At 37.7% G+C, this 18,135-nt stretch overlaps 1 protein-coding gene across 13 annotated transcripts in view; it reads left to right on the forward strand.

Annotated features, from left to right (window-relative positions):
• The first annotated feature begins 943 nt into the window (after window positions 1-943).
• LOC126854559 (protein alan shepard-like) overlaps window positions 944-18,135 on the forward strand; it is a 38,607-nt gene continuing 21,415 nt past the window's right edge. For 3 of the 13 annotated variants that reach the window (XM_050601427.1, XM_050601438.1, XM_050601436.1), the window contains exons 1-2: window positions 4,269-5,542; window positions 6,341-6,706. In XM_050601427.1, the coding sequence (XP_050457384.1) occupies window positions 6,653-6,706 (54 nt within the window). In that variant the 5' untranslated portion in view covers window positions 4,269-5,542; window positions 6,341-6,652. Of the gene's footprint in view, window positions 1,114-4,268; window positions 5,543-5,857; window positions 6,265-6,340; window positions 6,707-18,135 lie in introns of those variants that run through there. The other 10 variants (XM_050601435.1, XM_050601439.1, XM_050601441.1 and 7 more) reach the window with 8 other exon arrangements.

The raw sequence follows: 18,135 nt of genomic DNA on the forward strand, positions 1-18,135 counted from the left end.
AATAAATTCTATATGTATATAATTTGATGGGACACAAAAGGATCGACAAAAAAATCTGGACAAATTAAAGGAATGTATTTAGGAGAAATTCTCGACACATCGAAGCCATTAAACTTGGAGATGAGTTTTAATTCCTTTTTTTTGTAATAATTAGATTATGCAGTGATAAAAAATAATCTCGTAAATTCGATGCTCTATAGACACGTGAAAATATTAATCTCTTCGCGTTTATTCGCGACCGTAAAGATTTATATTGTACATTTTTTTTCCGTATTTAAAGAAACCCGCTGAAACGATCTGCGTTTAACGGATAATAGGAAGAACGATGATCGAAACTAAATCTCGCGATTTTGTTATTTACATCAAACGATCTGCCGCTAATATGACTCTGTTTAGCTCACCGTTCCGCTGCCTCGCGTACGCTGCCTCCTTTTTCCTCGCCCCGTCTCTTTCCTTCTTTTTTTTTTCTTTTTTTTTGCAATCGCTCGGAAACCTGTTCGCATGAGAGTAGCAGCAACGGAATGTCCGAGTGCTGTTCGCTCTCATCTCGAACCGATCGAACCGGGAGATCGTTCGTTCTAGGCTACGGTTTCGCTTAGAATTTCACACGTTTATTCACTGTTCTTCAAACGTGTGCCAGCATTTCAGTTCTTTTTTCTTTAAAAATTATTATTAAATTAAATTAGTATATTAATATGATAATGGAACAGTATAAAAGATATTAATATGATAATTATTTTTATTGATAGTATCACGTTTTTAGTTTAATAGTAAACGCCGGTTATATATCCTGCCAAACAGAGAAATATATTAATGTCCGCGAGTTTGATAAAATTTCTCTCTTAAAATTCACTAATAATTTTAATTGTCTCTTTTTTTTGTGAACAATCTGAACCACGTAAAGCGGCTTTCGTTATTAAACTCAAAAATGTATTTAATTTAATATTCTTGTCAATATTAATAGGTGAAAAAGAGAGAGAGAGAGAGAAGCTATACTTGTAGAAGATTCGCGGAGGAGGATTCCGAGGAATGAAGGCTAACGACCTTGACCTTGTCTGTGGCGTGTGGGATTGTGTGCACTTGTGATCAAGAGAGAGAGAGAGAAATCGAAAGGTGAGGAGGGGGAGAGAGAGAATGCGAAAGTAGAAACACGAGAAAAGACATCGGTCAAAACCGACTGGCCTGCTTTCTTGCGCGTCTCGACACGATGAGAACGAATGAATCCAGGTAAGCGACGAGACGGACGAGGCCTGGATGATTAACAATAAGAGGACGGTGACGTCGGGCGTCCTCGACAGCGAATGGCAAACGACAGCGTTGCGACATATCACGATGCACGATGCATCTCTTAACAGGATTCTAGAAAATAGAGAAAGAGAGAGGAGGGAAAGGGGAGGGAGAGAGAGAGAGAGAGAGAGAGAGAGAGAGAGAGAGAGAGAGAGAGAGAGAGAGAGGAAAGGAAGGACTGTGTATATAGCACAACACATATATAAAGTGTTTCGCGAGTATAGCCAACATGAAATTTTCTATATATATTTTCTATATATAACTTATCATTCTTACTTTGTTAGTTATACTTTGTGCGAATAAAATTGGAGGAATAGAAAAAAAAATTCACCGTTCTTGTTTATACGTCTCTCGAGCTTTATTGTTTCATCATTCTTTTTCCAAGTTTTCTCAGTCGCAAAATTTAATTTCGCTGCAATCTACGAGAAAGAAATTCCTCAAATATAACCCGCTGTTTTTGCGAGACTTTGTGTTTTCCGTTCTTTAAAGCGAGATAAACACGTTCGTGCAATTTGCAGTGTCAATATTGATGTTTTCGTGATGTGATAAGCTCGAGCGTAACCATCTAAACGTAATGAAGCTGAGAGAATAATAATTAATAGCGAGGTATTTCAATTTGCATTCATATCGACGCGTATATTATTTATATACAGTCGTCGATTTCGCTTGTATTTACATTTTGAATCGTTCGATATAAAATATCACATTCCAAAAGTTCAGTTTTAGCCCTCATTTGAATAGAAAAACGATTATTCTCTCTCTCTCTCTCTCTTGTAAAATTAAATAAATAAAATTAAAAAATATGTCTCATTCGTACTTCCTGGAGAAATCTTACTATTTAGAATCGATATATCGTAGGAGAAATAATGTCAACCTCGACGACGTACGTTCCTCGCGACAGCGCGCAGAGGCAGAGATGCAGAGAGCTCGTCAATGACGCGAGTCGACGACCGCGAGAGCGAGAGCAAGAGCGGAGCGGGACGTCCGTCGCGACGAGGGATGCTGTCCGCACCGAGTTACGTTGCGTTGCGTTGCGTCGCGTCGCTAGAAAAAAGAGAGAAAATCGCGACTCTCGATGTGAGAGAGGGGGAGGGAAAATCCAACCCGCCGACTCCTGACCTCCAAGAGGAGTAGGAGACGTGAGCGAGGTCGTTCCGCGATCGATCGATAAATGCGCTTTTGCCTCTTGCAACCAAGGTGCGAAGGAACTTGGCATATTGAGGGAAAGAAAGGGAGAGAGAGAGAGAGAGAGAGAGAGAGAAAGGAAATGGCAAATAGGAAAGGAGAAAGTGAGAGAGAGAAAAGACGCATGAGAAGAAAAATTGAGGAAGAAAATCATTTGATGTTCCCTTGCACTTCTTGTATACGAGATATGAATTTGGTAATCAAATTTTAGTAAATTAAAATAAATTATTTCCTACATCGTGTATGTATATAGAGAGAAAGAAAGAGAGAGAGAGAGAGAGAGAAATCATTTGCTTCATTCAACTTTTTTCTTTTCATGTAAATTCCATGTCCTTTCAATTAGAACACGATAACATCCTTCATCTGTTATTCTTTTTTCCCACTCGACCGAGTTTATCTTTCATGGGAAGAAATGAAGTCGCAATAAATATTTACAAATTCTTTTCTAATATATATGTTTGCAATTTTTTTCTTTAATACGAAGTCACGTAAAATACAAATTTCTGCCAGGTAGAAAATTTCTCGGTGAGCACCCCTGCAGAGAAAGGCGAAAGGACCGGAACAATCGATCCTTCGGCCTGCGGAAAGAGAGCGCGGGAGCTGCTTCTTCCTCTCGTTCTCTTCGTCTCTCTTTCCACATCTCTTTCCGCTGTCTCGCCTATTCTCCCCCGACGTCCCGTTCATCTCAGGTAACCGATTGCGAAATCCGGAAGCCCTCTAGAAACAAGACTCGCGACAAGACGAATGAATAAGCAATTATACAGATTAAAGTCGAAAAATAAATAATACGTATATCTTTATTATCTCGACACGAAACGCCATAGAATCCGAATAAAAAATTTCATCGCGACTTCTTTTTACACGTCTATGAATTCTTTCGTCATCTTCATCGAGGCGATTAGTCCGAAAAAGAATTTTTTTGCGTAAAAGCATCAAATAAAACAAGAAAGAAAGACAGAATAAACAAGCGAGAAGTTGAACCATCATCCGAACACTCTCTCTCTCTCTCTCTCTCTCTCTCTCTCTCTCTCTCTCATTGTTTACATTTCGCGAATTTATTCTAATAATTCCAGCCGCTTTATTAGCATCAACGTGTTATCCATATAGTGTTCTCGTGATGCCTTAATTATCACATCCTTCCCAAAATGAATGCAAAGATATTCCTCTCGAGCTTATATCGATATAGCCATTTTCTTTCTCGTTCCCTCTCTCTCTCTCTCTCTCTCTCTCTCGTCATGCTTTAGATTTCAGATACAGACAAACGCGACATTGGACATTGGACATCACGTTTCTTATTCCCAGACATAAATAATCCGTACTGTGTTTCGGACTGCATTAGACAACGCGATAAGATTCTTGCAGAGAGCGAGCATAATGAACGTCTCCCCTCCTCTCTCTCTCTCACTCTTCCTCTTTCTCTTTCCATCCATTCGTTGCCACCGCGGCGCTCGGTGCGTTTACACGGCTGCCAACCGCAGCGCGCGGAAACTCGCCGACGACATCCGTCGCGTCACCGACTCTTCCTCCTCCCCCTCCGCCAGTCCTCTCCCCACCCTGTCGCTTCGTCATCGCGTTGCAGCGATTCGCGCTGGTCGGCGATTCGTCGCGTCCTCGTCGCACTCGCGGCCGATCATACGTTCCTCTCTCTCTCTCTCTCTCGCACGCGCGCGCGCGTGCCCGACGCGTGTGCGTGTGCTGGTTCGGTAACGCGCATGTGTTGAGTGGCGGCAACGCAGACAGGCGCGGCCGCCGGAGCCCCATCGGCAGCGGCAACGGTGGCGGCCCGCCGTCAGCGCCGCCCGTCGGCGACTCCCCTCACTCAGTTTCGGGCAAGATGGGCGCACCTCGCCGGGCAGTAGCTTAGTCTCTACCTACAAGACAACACACACACTAAATGTTTCCTATAGTTAACAATTAACCAATTGTATATTAATCTTATTTAAGGGAACAGACACACGCGCGCGCGAGAAGATAGAGACACACGCGCGTACTCTATACACACACACACGCACATACACACACAAGTTCTATTTTTGTAATAACGACGTTGTAATAGCGACGTAAATTCTCAAGTAGTGTGCTCTCGCCGCGAGACAACGCGGTGTGTAATTCGTACGGCCGTTGAAAGAGAGAGAGAGAGAGAAGATCGAAACTCGTACTTTATACGCGCGCTTCTACGTGCAAGTAGGAAGAGAAGGAAGATCGCGAAGAGAAAAGGATCATCGCGAAGAGGAGGAAAGGAAGCATAGATCGAGAAGAGAGGAGCGGCCGTTGCGCCTGTATGTGTATGTGTGTTTCTTATACGTGTGTGTGAGAGGCAACCAGCAGCAGCAGCAGCAAGCGGTAGTCGCTGGACGTGCGTAACTCGGCCGAGACGGCGACCGCAAGGACGACGACGTCGAGAGCGATCGCGGGAGGCGAGGGAGACGACGATCGGGTTGGTGGCACCCTCCGGGAACGGAGAGAGCATCGGACGGAGGGAGATCGGTCGACGCGGGGAAGGCCGGACACGACGTGCCGCCGCCGCCTCCATCGTTCTCGGCGACAGTGGTGGCGATAGAGGAGGAGGTGGAAGAGGAGGAGGAGGAGGAAGATCAGCGGCGCGCTTAGAATGAGAAACGGCCGATAAGCGGCGGCGCGGTGCGACGAGTTCCCCTTTGACACACGGTGCAGTCGTCAACGGCGGTCGCGGCGCCGTTAGTCTCTCCGTTTCGCGGCGCAGCGCGACGCAGCAGCGTGCGTTGTCTCTCTCTCTCTCTCCCCCTTACTCTTTCTCTCGTTCGCTTCCCTTTCTCTCTCTCTCTCTCTCTCTTTCTTTCTTTCTTTCTTTCTCTCCTTGTCCGAGACGGTCGTCGGGTGTGTGCGATGCGTGCGGTGCGTGCATGGTGCGTTTGATACGTATATGTAGAGTAAACGAGGGAGAATAGTTAATAACGACGACGGAAGCCGTTACGGGAGAGGAGAGGTGCGCGAGAGGAAAAAAGAAGACGTCGTTGGAGAGAGCCAATCGGGAACCTGCCGGTGTGCGTACTACCGTGAGGTAGTAGTTAACAACGGCGATAGCAGTGTAGTAAGTGGTGAAAAAAAAGTGCGATCACACGAAAGTGCGACACACCCTCTTGACATCCATCGTTGGCATCGGCTCGACAGCGGCCTCTATCTCTCTCTCTCTCTCTCACCTCCCTTCTTTTCTATCTTTCTCTCTCTCTCTGTCTCTATCCTTCCCTCCTTCTCTCTTCGTCTCGTCTTTCCATCTCGCTTCTTCCTACGTACACTTACAGAATCGCCAACGTAGCGCTTTCTGATCTCTCTCCTCTTTCTCTCTCGTCTCTCTGTCTCGTCTACGTCTGATCTCGTTCTTCTCTCTCTCGGTACTGCAATCTTTGTCGATTTATTCGATATTTCCGTTTATCGTCGCGGTTTTTGGAAGTCGACAACGACGACGGCTGGCCCCGGGGTGCATTAGAAGAAGCAGAAAAGATACGGTGGTACAGAGTGCGGTCAGTCTGCTGTACCCTCTCTCCACCCCCTCCTTCGACGCCATTGGGCCATCCCTCGTCGTTGCACGCCGAGGCAGCGGCGCGTCTCATCTCGTCTCGCCCGGTATTCTTACACTCACGTCGCGCCGGACACACGCACGGGTAATATACCTCTCTTTCCCCGGTTTTCATCTCCATGTTTTTCCTCCTGCCACCGCTTCACTCCGCGGTTACCACCGGCCGGATCGTGGATAGTGCGAATTCGCGTTCCGTAGTGATTCGGTGCGTCGTGCATGCGTGCTTGCTTACGTACGTACGTATACGTATGTAATATATACGTGCAAAGCGAGCGCGCGCCTACAGTGTGTTTGCTTTTCTCTGCTCTTCAGTTCGACGATCAGTGTCGCCGGTGAGCGAGGAAAACTCGTCGTGCGGTGCGACAAGTAACGACTCTGTCGGACGGAAAGCGGACGAGAGGAACGGCGAGGAGCCGCCGACAAGCAAGAGGAGGAGGAGGAGGAGGAGGAGGAGGTGAAGGAACCGGAGTGGCGGCGCTAAAGCGACCGGCGGCGACGGCTGACGGTGGTTTTTAGGCTGCGCGCCGGCGTATTATTGTTATTATTGTTATTATCAACGCGACTGTGCAGCTGTATCGTCCATTCGACGGAACACCACGACGCAGCAACCACAAGGCCGCTAACATGTCTGTGAGAATGGAAAACGTGGCCGCGCGGAAGATCAATTATAAAATGATGGTGAGTACGTACGCATATGCGACTATGTTGTGTGTGTGTATGTGTGTGTTGTGTGCGCGTGTGTGCGAGCGCGCATCGTGTGCCTCGTTCGCTCTATCCTTGTCTGTCTTTCTCGACGGACGAGACGGCGGGTGCGCAGTGCGCGCACAATTCGCCGCTTACTTCGCGCAGCTCCGTCCGTTTGTGCGCGCGAGCGCGTGTTAACGTGGCGTGCGACGACGAGTCTGGACGCGCCGTGCTCGCGCCTTGTCTTTCTCTTTTGCTCGAAATCTCATTTCTTCATCTCACTCTATGCGTCTCTCGTTCTCCATCTTTTCTTCCCCACGTTAGTCGATATTTCTCGCAGATTTCTTTTTCCCCGAGAAGACAAGAAATTCATTTTTTTGTCTCGCGACACGCGTCGCGAATTGTCAGATAAATTCTCGCCTCTTCGTCATCTTTCTCTGAATATACTAGCTCGATTTCGAACGCGAAAGCCGCGATACATCGCGGCCGAGAAGGAAGAAAATACCTAACCTAACCGTCTATTCTATGCCGCATCTCTCTTCCTATCGCGCGTGCTTTATCAAATTGTCGCGTACCCGTACGCATGGTACCAAGCACCATGTTCGCGAAAAAGCTCCGGAAAACGCATGCGCGCGCGTACACGTCGCGGAAAAGCCATGGAGAGTTTTAATGATGGGGGCGGCCGACAACGGCTTGCGGAACCGCCGGTTGTAGTTTGACAGTTTGCCGCGGGGCGTCTGGCTGCTGCCCCACCCAGACTCGTCTCTCTTTCTCTCCCCCTCTCCCCTTCTTCCCCCGCGCCCGTCCCGCGCCTCTTTCGACCGTCTCACCGTGCCTGTCGTAACCCTCCCTCCCTCCCCCCCATTGCCCCATTCTGTCTGTTCCCTCTCTCTCTCTCTCTCTCTCTCTCTCTCTCTCGTTCGCACGTCGCAAACACTCGATTCGTCGTCTCTCGACTTTCGGCCGCATATTTTCGTTTTCCTCTCTGCGTTAGTTTGATGATGGGATTTGCGAGATGCCGACATATGGTCTTTTTACGACCACGGTAAATATTGATGTAAAAGTTCTGTTAAAAATCGTGTATTGCTTCAAGGCTCTCCTTTAATGGTATCTTAATTTAAAGTAGTATCATAAATACATTTCGGAAATAAAAATGACTTCAGAACTTTCAATATGTATTCATTGATTAAAAAGAATTATGCCAGGAACTCTGCCAAATCTCGCTAGACTAATGCAAAATTAATAAATTTATGATTTATGGACAGACACGTCCATAAAAATGGAAGATTCTTAGATTTGAATATGTTATTCTCCGTTTGTGTTACATCTATTCTTAAAATAGTGCGATACAAAATCTGTCTTAAACTATTATTACCTCATGCCGTTTTTACGAACGATCTATTGCACGAATCGGAATATATACATAACACGTGATAACGTGACGCGTGATAAAGTATTAATCCTTAAATTGAAATATATTTTATGTAAATTTAACATAATAAAATTTTGTACCAATAATAATTTGTAATAATAATTGTGTGTATACATTTATTATTATATTAATCTGCATATTTTTCAAAATTAATGACAGTTAAACTTGTCAATTATCAACAATAAATAAATGTCAATTTATCATCATAATTTATAAATTAGAAAGAGAAGAGAAAGAGCAAAAAAAAACTATTCTCGTATATCGTGCGTTGCAAAAAAATAAATTGCAAAACGAAAAAAATTAATCGGAAAACACTTGTTTTCAACTGAACATATTTTTGAATATTTTACGATTTAAGGATTAATACAATCAGTCAATCAAATATATTCTTCTTTTTCATATTTTATTAAGAGATATATTTTAAAAAGTTGGAGATCTATAAGATCATGAATTTTCGTAATGTTAGGTATGCAACATCATATTGTGATATATTGATATTAGAATGCAATATTTCTTATAACAAAGTAATCTCAAAATGAACATTAATTAGGATGAAGACGAATCGAGAAGGTTGTCTATAGAAAGGTATGTGGCCCATGTTAGATGAGAGTAGAAATTCGGCGACGGATAGTAATGTGTTGCAAGTTGCAAACAGTGTTCTCTCCGTGTGTGCTAATTTTAGCTCGGAACCTGAGAAGAGTCGAATGCTAGAAATTCGATGGGTACGAGATCGCCATTCCTCCTGACCCAAAGGAGAATCCTAAGATCTGTGACTAACGTTCCGATCTCAAGGAGAAAAGGAATTCACTCATTTCTAGGAATTCACAGAATCTTTTTAAACACATCTTTGAATTATTCAAACTGTGAAAACCTAAGGTTCACACACACACACACAAAATTAATTTATTCATTGAAGTCTTCAAAGTTTTTTTTTACTAAATAATGACACTAATAAATATTATAAAAATGACGTCAATGTCTTATTATATTTAATAAAGATCAAGAGTTTATACATCTCGTTTATCGAATAACGCAAGATTAAAATGCACATTGATCGAGTCGTGATTTATCCTTTACGCTAAATGCACTGTCATCGCGTTTTACCCCTCACTTAAAGACAGTCGTCACTAAAAGGTTATCGTGCGCGATGATCCGAGTTCAAGCAACTCCACCGTGATCAGCCGAGAACAGTCATTCTACAAAACAGCTGTTCGTTTTTCGCGACGAGTTATCCCGATTTAGATTTTTTTTATGAGCGTATAAAATTGAGCCGTTTCTGTCGTGCAATAATTGGGTTCGCTTGTATATACGGGTAACTTGACGTTCTCATCATTATTTCTTATAACCGTATTACACGTATTAAGAATTCTAATCTTTAACCTTTTCGCTACGGAGCGCTTGCGCCACAATGTGATCGCTGTGAACGGACCGCATTACTGAGTAGTTGACACTGAAGTACGGACGTGGAATCGTGTCCACTATCACTTGCGAAAAATATTCTCTTAAATTTTCTTTTCCCCATGCTTTGATAATGGGTCTAAAAAATTAAATACTTTAAAACTCAACATATTATCACAAAGGCAGAAATTGAATATTTACCTGTGAATTATTAAAATTAAGCTAACAAAATTATTGTTGAATTATAAATTCGAGTAAACCTTTTAATCACCACTATTATAAACTGCTGGTATATATCCGTCGCTGGCAATGTTCTAAAGAAGACTGAAACTGTGTATCGTTAAAACAAAACACAATATTGTCTTGTCAATCGTGTTTTATTTCATGATAGTCAATTGCTTAAGGCATGCAGCGTTGCCAGATACTCGATTAACAAAAGTATCTCATGTAAAGTATGAAATCAAAGTATATATGGTATGAACGTATATATACGCTCTTCGTACCCACGCGCCCACTTTTCCAGAGCGTATATATACGCTCTTCGTACCCACGCGCCCACTTTTCCAGAGCGTATATATACGCTCTTCGTACATGAATGGTCATTCTTCGAGGGCGTATATATACGCCCGTCGGAGCGAAAGGGTTAAGTACACATTTAGATAAATATAAATCGAACGATGTTAAAAATAATGCGAGAGAGATAAATGTAAAGAAATAAATATAATAAAGAAAATATAGGAAAGAAAAAATTATAATCACATTATATTAAAAAAAAAACTATACGCGATAGACTATATAATAATAATAATTATTAATATAATATCATAAATATATATTGAAAATAGATGATGTGTAAAAATTCTATCTGATGTATCAGTAAAACTTGCTTTTATAAATTAATATCATCTTATCTCGAATAATGATCTCTCGTGAGAAACGAAAAAAATGCATCGTTACCGGTTAATTAAATCCTTTCGCGCCTCGCACGTTCATAATTGGTTTTAGATCGCGCGTTAATTGCAACGAGGTAATACCCGATGGTTAATGAGCATCGCACCGCCGGTACATGTCGGACATGCATCTTGCACTACGTAATGCATATGTGAATGTGAATGAGAGAATTCAAGAGGCTCCGCAATAATCACGAGATCTATCCTGTCTATTTTAATCAACGAGTTTCAAGAATATTTCTCGGATAAAGAAAGCATTGCTGGAATAGCAGACAAAGCAGAATTTTTCTTTTTCTATTTTTTTTAAATTATTTTTTTTTTTTTTAATTAATTAATCTACCATTAATTTAGAACGTACTTGCAATGAAATCTACGAATTTAATTACAGATTAATACGAGAGAAGAAAGAATAAAAAAAAACATTATTAGTTCTCTCCGCTTCTTAAATTCATGGTAGACAATTATTATCATTAGAATCTCAACGACATCAGAGAACACTCCGATAAGATTGCTTATGTCACGTATCAGCCTGAAATTCTCGTATTTTCCTGTTTTTTTATCGCTTTTTTTTCGAAACAGATAATTATGTTATTTTCTTTGTGTCCTTATCGAAGAGGGACGCTGATAGTAGAATCGCATTTCGAAAGAAATAAGCGCGTTAGAAAAAAAAAGAGAAAACGGATTTGTACACGGATTTTCTTCGAGTTTGAAAGTCTCCTAACGATAAGCTTAACGTAAATTTATCAAGTTAATATCTTTTTAAAGTAAATTTGTCAACATGACAGGACATTATCTGTCAAATTTTTCTATGTACTTTTAAGTTTATCGTGTTTCAATACTGTCATATATTTTATCGCGTTGTCAATTGACAATGATAAATGACACTTGCGTATTAATAGAGTCGAGATTTTCGTCGTTAGAAATTTTTCGATTTGTTCAGTTTGAATACATTTTACTAAAATTTAAACTTCTCAATTTAAAATAATTTTTATTCCAATATAATTTTTTAAATAAGAGAACTTTTATACATATATTGTCTAATTTATTGCCGTATTTATATGAATTTTTACAGCTTCTTTTATTGTGCATAATTTGAGAAAAATTTTCAATTTTGTCATATTTGATGAATTTAATCCGAGCACATATAAATACAAATCTTTATTTTGCTCTGGATTTGTTTTATTGAACTGTGTAATTGCATTATAATAAATGATAAAATTACGACGAAGCTTAATCAACTAAAAGAAAAGTAACCATTTCGTACTTTAAACTTCGCAATCTGCTTATCAAGCATTTAATCACAAGTCAGGGATTGGTCGATTTAATCATTATTGTGCATCACAATAATCGATTACATCTTATATAGTCAAATAACAAGATAGAAAACAATATCAATATATGATCGTTTTATCTTACGTAAAATATAAGGAAAAGAAGGACCGAAAAAATCATGGTTTAAATTTTTCTCTAAAAATAATTTAAAAACTAATTTTGAATTATATTAATTTTGAAAAAAAAAAACAATTCAACGCACAAGCTTTTCTTATCTTCTCTCTGTTCTCTTCTTGTAAAACTTTTTTAATAATATTTATTAATATAAAAATTTTAATATTAAAAATATTTAATATTTCCCTCTCTTTTTCTGTCACTTTCGTATAATATAATATACATATAATTTTTTATTTTATTTTATACAATTTCTTATTTTTTTATAGTAATAACCAGATATTTTAAAATCCTTTTAATTATATTTAATTTTTAATTATTTTTTTGATTTTTATTAATATTCGCATATAAGCTAATAGACGGTTAATGCAAACTTGACAGCGCTCAGATAAATTAAAGTTATTGTCAGTTACAATGCATACTAGTCGTTTCGCAAGTAAAACTCGTCACGTATCGCAAAACTTTTTCTTTGTTTTTGTAGCCAAGTTTTTTGCCATGGCCATCGGGATGAAAACAAAACCGAAGCCATACTGCGGTTATCGAATGTCTCGACTTCGCTATTACTTATCTGTTTCCAAGAACAATCATTAAATTGATTCATTGATTGTACACCACCAGTTGCAGCATTCCAATATTTATCTATTAATTATAACAATTAATTATTTATAATTAATGAGTGTGTATATATATATATATTTTTTTTTTATTTATTTATTTTATCTATATATACATATGAAAGGGAGAGAGAGAGAGAGAGAGAGAGAGAGAGTATTAAATGTAAACATCAAGAAGAGAGAATAATAAATAGACAGAAAGTTGAAGATCGGGAGAGTTCTTTTTCAGCAGCTTTTCGATCACGTTTTCCAGAAAAGGGATTTTCCAGTAATCCTGTCGGCGCCGCGAGGTATCGTATTGACGTCATTATCATCCCATCCCGTTGGTTTCGCTTCACCCTATTGCGGTCGCTCGTCTGAGGATTATTTCGAGAACCGGAAGACGCGCGAAAACGCGATTAACGATATCGAGGGGAGATTTCCGGGAGGAGAAGGCTCGCGCGTCCCTTCGGCGTCGGCCACCGCGTCGGATAATCGATATCGTCCTTGCTGCGTCTATCCTCCTCTTTTGACGCAATCCACCGCCCTTTTCCGCATCGTGAATGCGATATCTTATGCGAGTCGAGAGCGTCTTATCGAGAGCGGTGCCCCAAATCTTTGACACTTCCTGCTTTAGAATTTTTAGGTCGCGAAAGATTTTCAAGGGTTTAACATTTTTATGCACAAAGACAAGTGTAGGGTACATTTTTTTCGCACGAGACTTTGAGGAAATCCATTTGGCAATTAATAAGACTATTAATGAAGTACTTATACGAATCTTTAAAGTGATTTTTTTTTTTCATAACAAAAGAGATTATCGTTAGACGATTATTTCTAAGAATTAAACTTATTATTGTATACAGGCTGGCTCATTTTAATTCATCCATTCAAATATCTCAAAACCTCTAAATTTTAGGGAAAAAAAAACTGTTTAGACAAAAGTTATTTGATTCTGAGGGAGAAGGAAGATAGGAATATTGATTAGACCTTGGGTGACGTTGTTAAAATCATATCAAGATCATTTAATGAAGTATTTTTTTATTAAGTATTTTTTAAATTATTTTATTTTAATCTGACATTTTGATATAAAATATAAAAAGTTCTTGAGATAAGCTACAACAATATTCAATAAAAAGGGGTTTCAATTTAAAAAAAAAAATTAATGCGACCTTGATATGATCTTAACGCTAAGTAATATTCCTATTTTCTTTCCTCCTCAGAATCAAACAACTCTTGTCTATAAAAATTTGCTTCTAAAACTTATAGGTTTTGAGATATTTGAGTGTATAAATTAAAATAAGCCATCCTGTATGTGTGTGAATTTAAAAATATATTTTTTCTAATTTTTTTTTACGCGCAAACGATTATTCGATAACTTGTACTAATTATTTATCCCCGCGCGAGATTATTGAACTCTTGCGATACAACGGAAACATTGCGTGCAACTGAACCTTGGAATTCGCGCGAACACACTTTGTCGTCTCTCTGCCTACGTACTTCGGCGGCTACGTTGCCTCACCTCGGCTCCTCGATACCCGCCATTCACGAGATTTACCGGCCGGCGGCACAACGGTACCTGATGACGACGCCGGTCGGCGGTGTCAAGGCCGTCCGTTCCATGCGGCCTTTCTAACGCGTCGTCGTCGCTAGAAGACGCTCGTGAAGGAGGAGGATCGAAACCTCCGGCGGTCACACGATACGTCACAGGCGACGAAATTTTGTCCCACTTTTACGAGAATATATTTCATCGTGACGCGAATACATTAATTAATCGTGTATAAACATGCATTTCGTGAAGATTACGCATTTGAGATTCTTGCATTCTTTTGAAAAAATTGTGAAATTCACTCACGAAAGTAATCGAATTTTAGTTTACATTTTTTTAAATATGAAATTGATTTTTTCTTTTTATTTATTTAATTTTATTTATTTTTTTTTTATTTTTTTATTTCTTTCTTAAACGGCTTTCTTAAACGCTATGTTGATCTTATCTACACATTTTGTCATATTATCAATAGCAATAAAAATATATTTTAGATAGTTAAGGGTTAACATCCTGTAGTAAGAAAACCAAAGAAGGCATTCTAGGAAGAGATATTTCGTTTAGATATAATAGAATCTTCCGATAAGAGAAGTTCTACTATATTTATCTGCTCTTAAAAAATATTTTTCGTAGAGATAATACAAAGATTTCTACCTGAGTGATTCTCTCTTCAATCTCTCGATGTCGCGATAAAAATCGAGATGTTCTAGGCTTGAAATTAGAAAGAGAGAGAGAGTAACCATCGGCCTAGATAACACGTAGTCAAGGTCTGTCGCCTGTTTGCATGGCATGCACCTTTGTTACATCATCATCTAACATAGGAAGCCGCGCTTTTTTTTTTTTACCACGCATAGAGTAAAATTTGTCTATTGTAAAAGGAGCAAAAATATTTAGATTATCTGATTGTAAATAATAGAAGTTTGAACTTTTTTTTCTTTATTTTAACAGATATTGAACTCTGCTATTGTCACAGAGAGCGATTAATATTATTTATAAAAGAATTTATTTTTAATTATGTGTACAAAAATAATTAGAGAAAGAATATACTCTTTAACTCTGGTATTTTTTTCAGTCGATATTTTATGTGTACAAAAATATCGACATATTTTTTTATTTGCTTTGAAAATCTAAATTGTATTTATTTTATAATTGAATTAATATAAAATCCAAAATTAAGAAATATATAACATGTAAAAAAAATTCTATAAATCTTTTTAGTATAATAAGCAGAAGGAGGTCTTGAAACAAAAATGCATTTCTATATTTCTAGTTTGTATATTATTAAAAAAATCTAAATATTATAGTTCTAAGGGAATAAATTTTTAATTAACTTTTTGAAACATTTGATAATATATTTTCAGGCATCATCATTCAATATAAAATACATTAGTCATTTTAATAAAGAATTTATATTTTCTAAATACTTTTATGCTCCTGCAATGGACAAATTTTGCACTGTCAACGCAGCAACCCATAATAAATGCTTTGTTATACGATTATTTGTGATGGTATGATTCATGACGCCCGTGACTGCATGATTCATGACGCGTGATCGAAGAAAATGTATTTTCCAACTTGGGAAGTTGATCATAAAAATATTATTCAGCATATTTTTAGATCATAGCTCTTCAACAGCGCAGCTTATCGTTAGTAATTAATCTGAGTAATTTCTGGCTTCACTTCTCAGTATAATGTATTCTCATTATTCTCACTACATGCATTAAAAACATTCATCGCAATGGAAAATAGAAATTGTTTCTAAAGTGCGAGAAATTAATATCCTGAAAAGAGAAATATCTTATTTATAAATTATTTATTCATTATTTATAGTAGAGGGATTACATTTTATCTATAAATTTTATGCTATATATATGTTGCCTCATATATAAATAAATATATATATATTAATTATATGTAAATCATCGAATAATTTTTTATATTAATAATGATCTGAAATTATCGTGTAAATTAATATTTAAAAAATTAAATGGAGATTATTCTATATTTTTAACAAGTAAATTAATAATTAATTCATTATATATTTATTATATATTTATTATATATTTTTAATAAATATAATAATTAATTATGTTTAATTTTAAAAATGTCGCCAGTAAATAAATTAATAAACAAGTGTTTATACGACCAAACTGGCAAAAATTTGCCAGTTTGGTCGTATAAACACTTGTTTAATAATAATTAAATTCACTTTTACATTGTCGCTTTGCATATATATAAAATGGACCAAATTTAAAAATGTTGACGACGTATCAATTGAATTATCGCGCTCTTCGAATTGTACTAATAAAATTAGATAGTACGAACTAATGCATTCGTCTAGTCGATGCTAATTTGCAAGAAAAATATATAATTTTCCCGTTTTTTTTATTGATTTCGGAATATTAAATTAAAGAACAATTTGTTATTAAATAAAACGACTAAATTAAATGACTCAATTAAAAAATGTAAAACACTATAATGGAGGTAATTAAAGTTCTTAAAATAAAGTTCATAAAATACAATGATAATAACAAAAATAGCGATAATTATTGAGACGGCAGTGACTACAATTAACTGTACGATAATATCGGGCCAATCTTCGCGCACCTGTCGCGCTTGCGTCTTAGGCTTTGAATTTAGCTGTCTCAGATTGCAGTGAGAAAACTATTAGCAATGACAACGACAACGGAAGTGGTCACGCTATTAATAATGCTTGCACAATGACTTGCACAAAGACTTATGAATAAACTCGCACTTCGAGAGTTCATATCATTTGCAAGCGTGACGAGGTTCATATATCTTGGACAAAAGTACATTAATCTTCGTGAAATTCTCGAAATCATTTCCGGAGATTTGAATAATATTCCTGTGATAACTTTTTTTTAAACAAAGACAAAAAATGTATTTCCTTTCTCAAACATGTTATTTTATTTATTATCATTAAATTATTTCTTAAATCTATTATTAAAATTAAAATTTATTATTTTTAAATTTAAATTTAATTTTTTATATATTCAAATAAATATGTACATGTATAATTATAATAATTATAATATTTTTATGTATATAAGAAATTGAAAATTTATTCCAATTATATTGATTTTGTAATCCTCTTAATACGTAATCCGAAATCTAAATTTGTTGTAATTATTTTTATATGGTAGTTTCGCTTTCTGCGCAAAAGATTTTCGAAATTCCACTCTATTATATTTCCCAATATATCTAGCACATTGTTTTCCCTGTGCGCTATAAGGAGACGGAAGCACGCGACGTGGCTAATAATATCTGCCGCCAGCCTAAACTCGGATAAAGGGTGTCAAATCCGAGACGCCCAGGTCAGGCTCGTTGTTCTCAATTTTTTCGAGGTAATTTTTTCTTTTTCTTTTTTTTTTTTTTTATTAAGATAAAAATGTCTTTGTTTTCTTTTAAATACAAAACTGATTAAAAAAATTACAAATATCAAGACTCTTAGTGTATAATTGAAATCTTAATTAAAATTATCAATTATCATCATTAATTAATTAAAAAACTGTATTAAAATTTTAAATTACTGCAATTAATTTTTGTATCAATTATTTGAAATATCTTTTTATATCTATTTATTGCTCGAGTATTTGATGGAATTCGATTTTATTATTTTAATTGGGAATTTTATAGTAAAAAATATTTTCTGTCAATTATTAGAGAGATTAATTGTTTTCGTCGATCACATTGCGTTATCTTCGTTATGCATCGTGTTTTCTCGCATCGTCCTTGTACGAGTCGCGTGCATCCTATACATAAGCTATGTTTGTTCCAGCACTCACGTAAACCATACGTGTCGCTCGCCACGTACATATGTACGTACACAATTTTCCACGCCCTCCTCCCCTCCTCCCCCCATATCGTAGCACGATGTAGTACGATGTATGCACTCGGCGATAGATGCACCGCCCGATGCGATGCACTCTTGCTCGACTCGATTATGGGCTCGTCTCGCCTTCCGAAAAGATAGACATTTATAGGCTATGCAAATGCCTATAAATTATAAGCCGTTTACCCGAGACGCGAGAAGTGTCACG

This window comes from Cataglyphis hispanica, chromosome 14 (assembly GCF_021464435.1).
Source record: "Cataglyphis hispanica isolate Lineage 1 chromosome 14, ULB_Chis1_1.0, whole genome shotgun sequence".
In the NCBI taxonomy this organism is placed as follows: Eukaryota; Metazoa; Arthropoda; class Insecta; order Hymenoptera; family Formicidae; genus Cataglyphis; species Cataglyphis hispanica.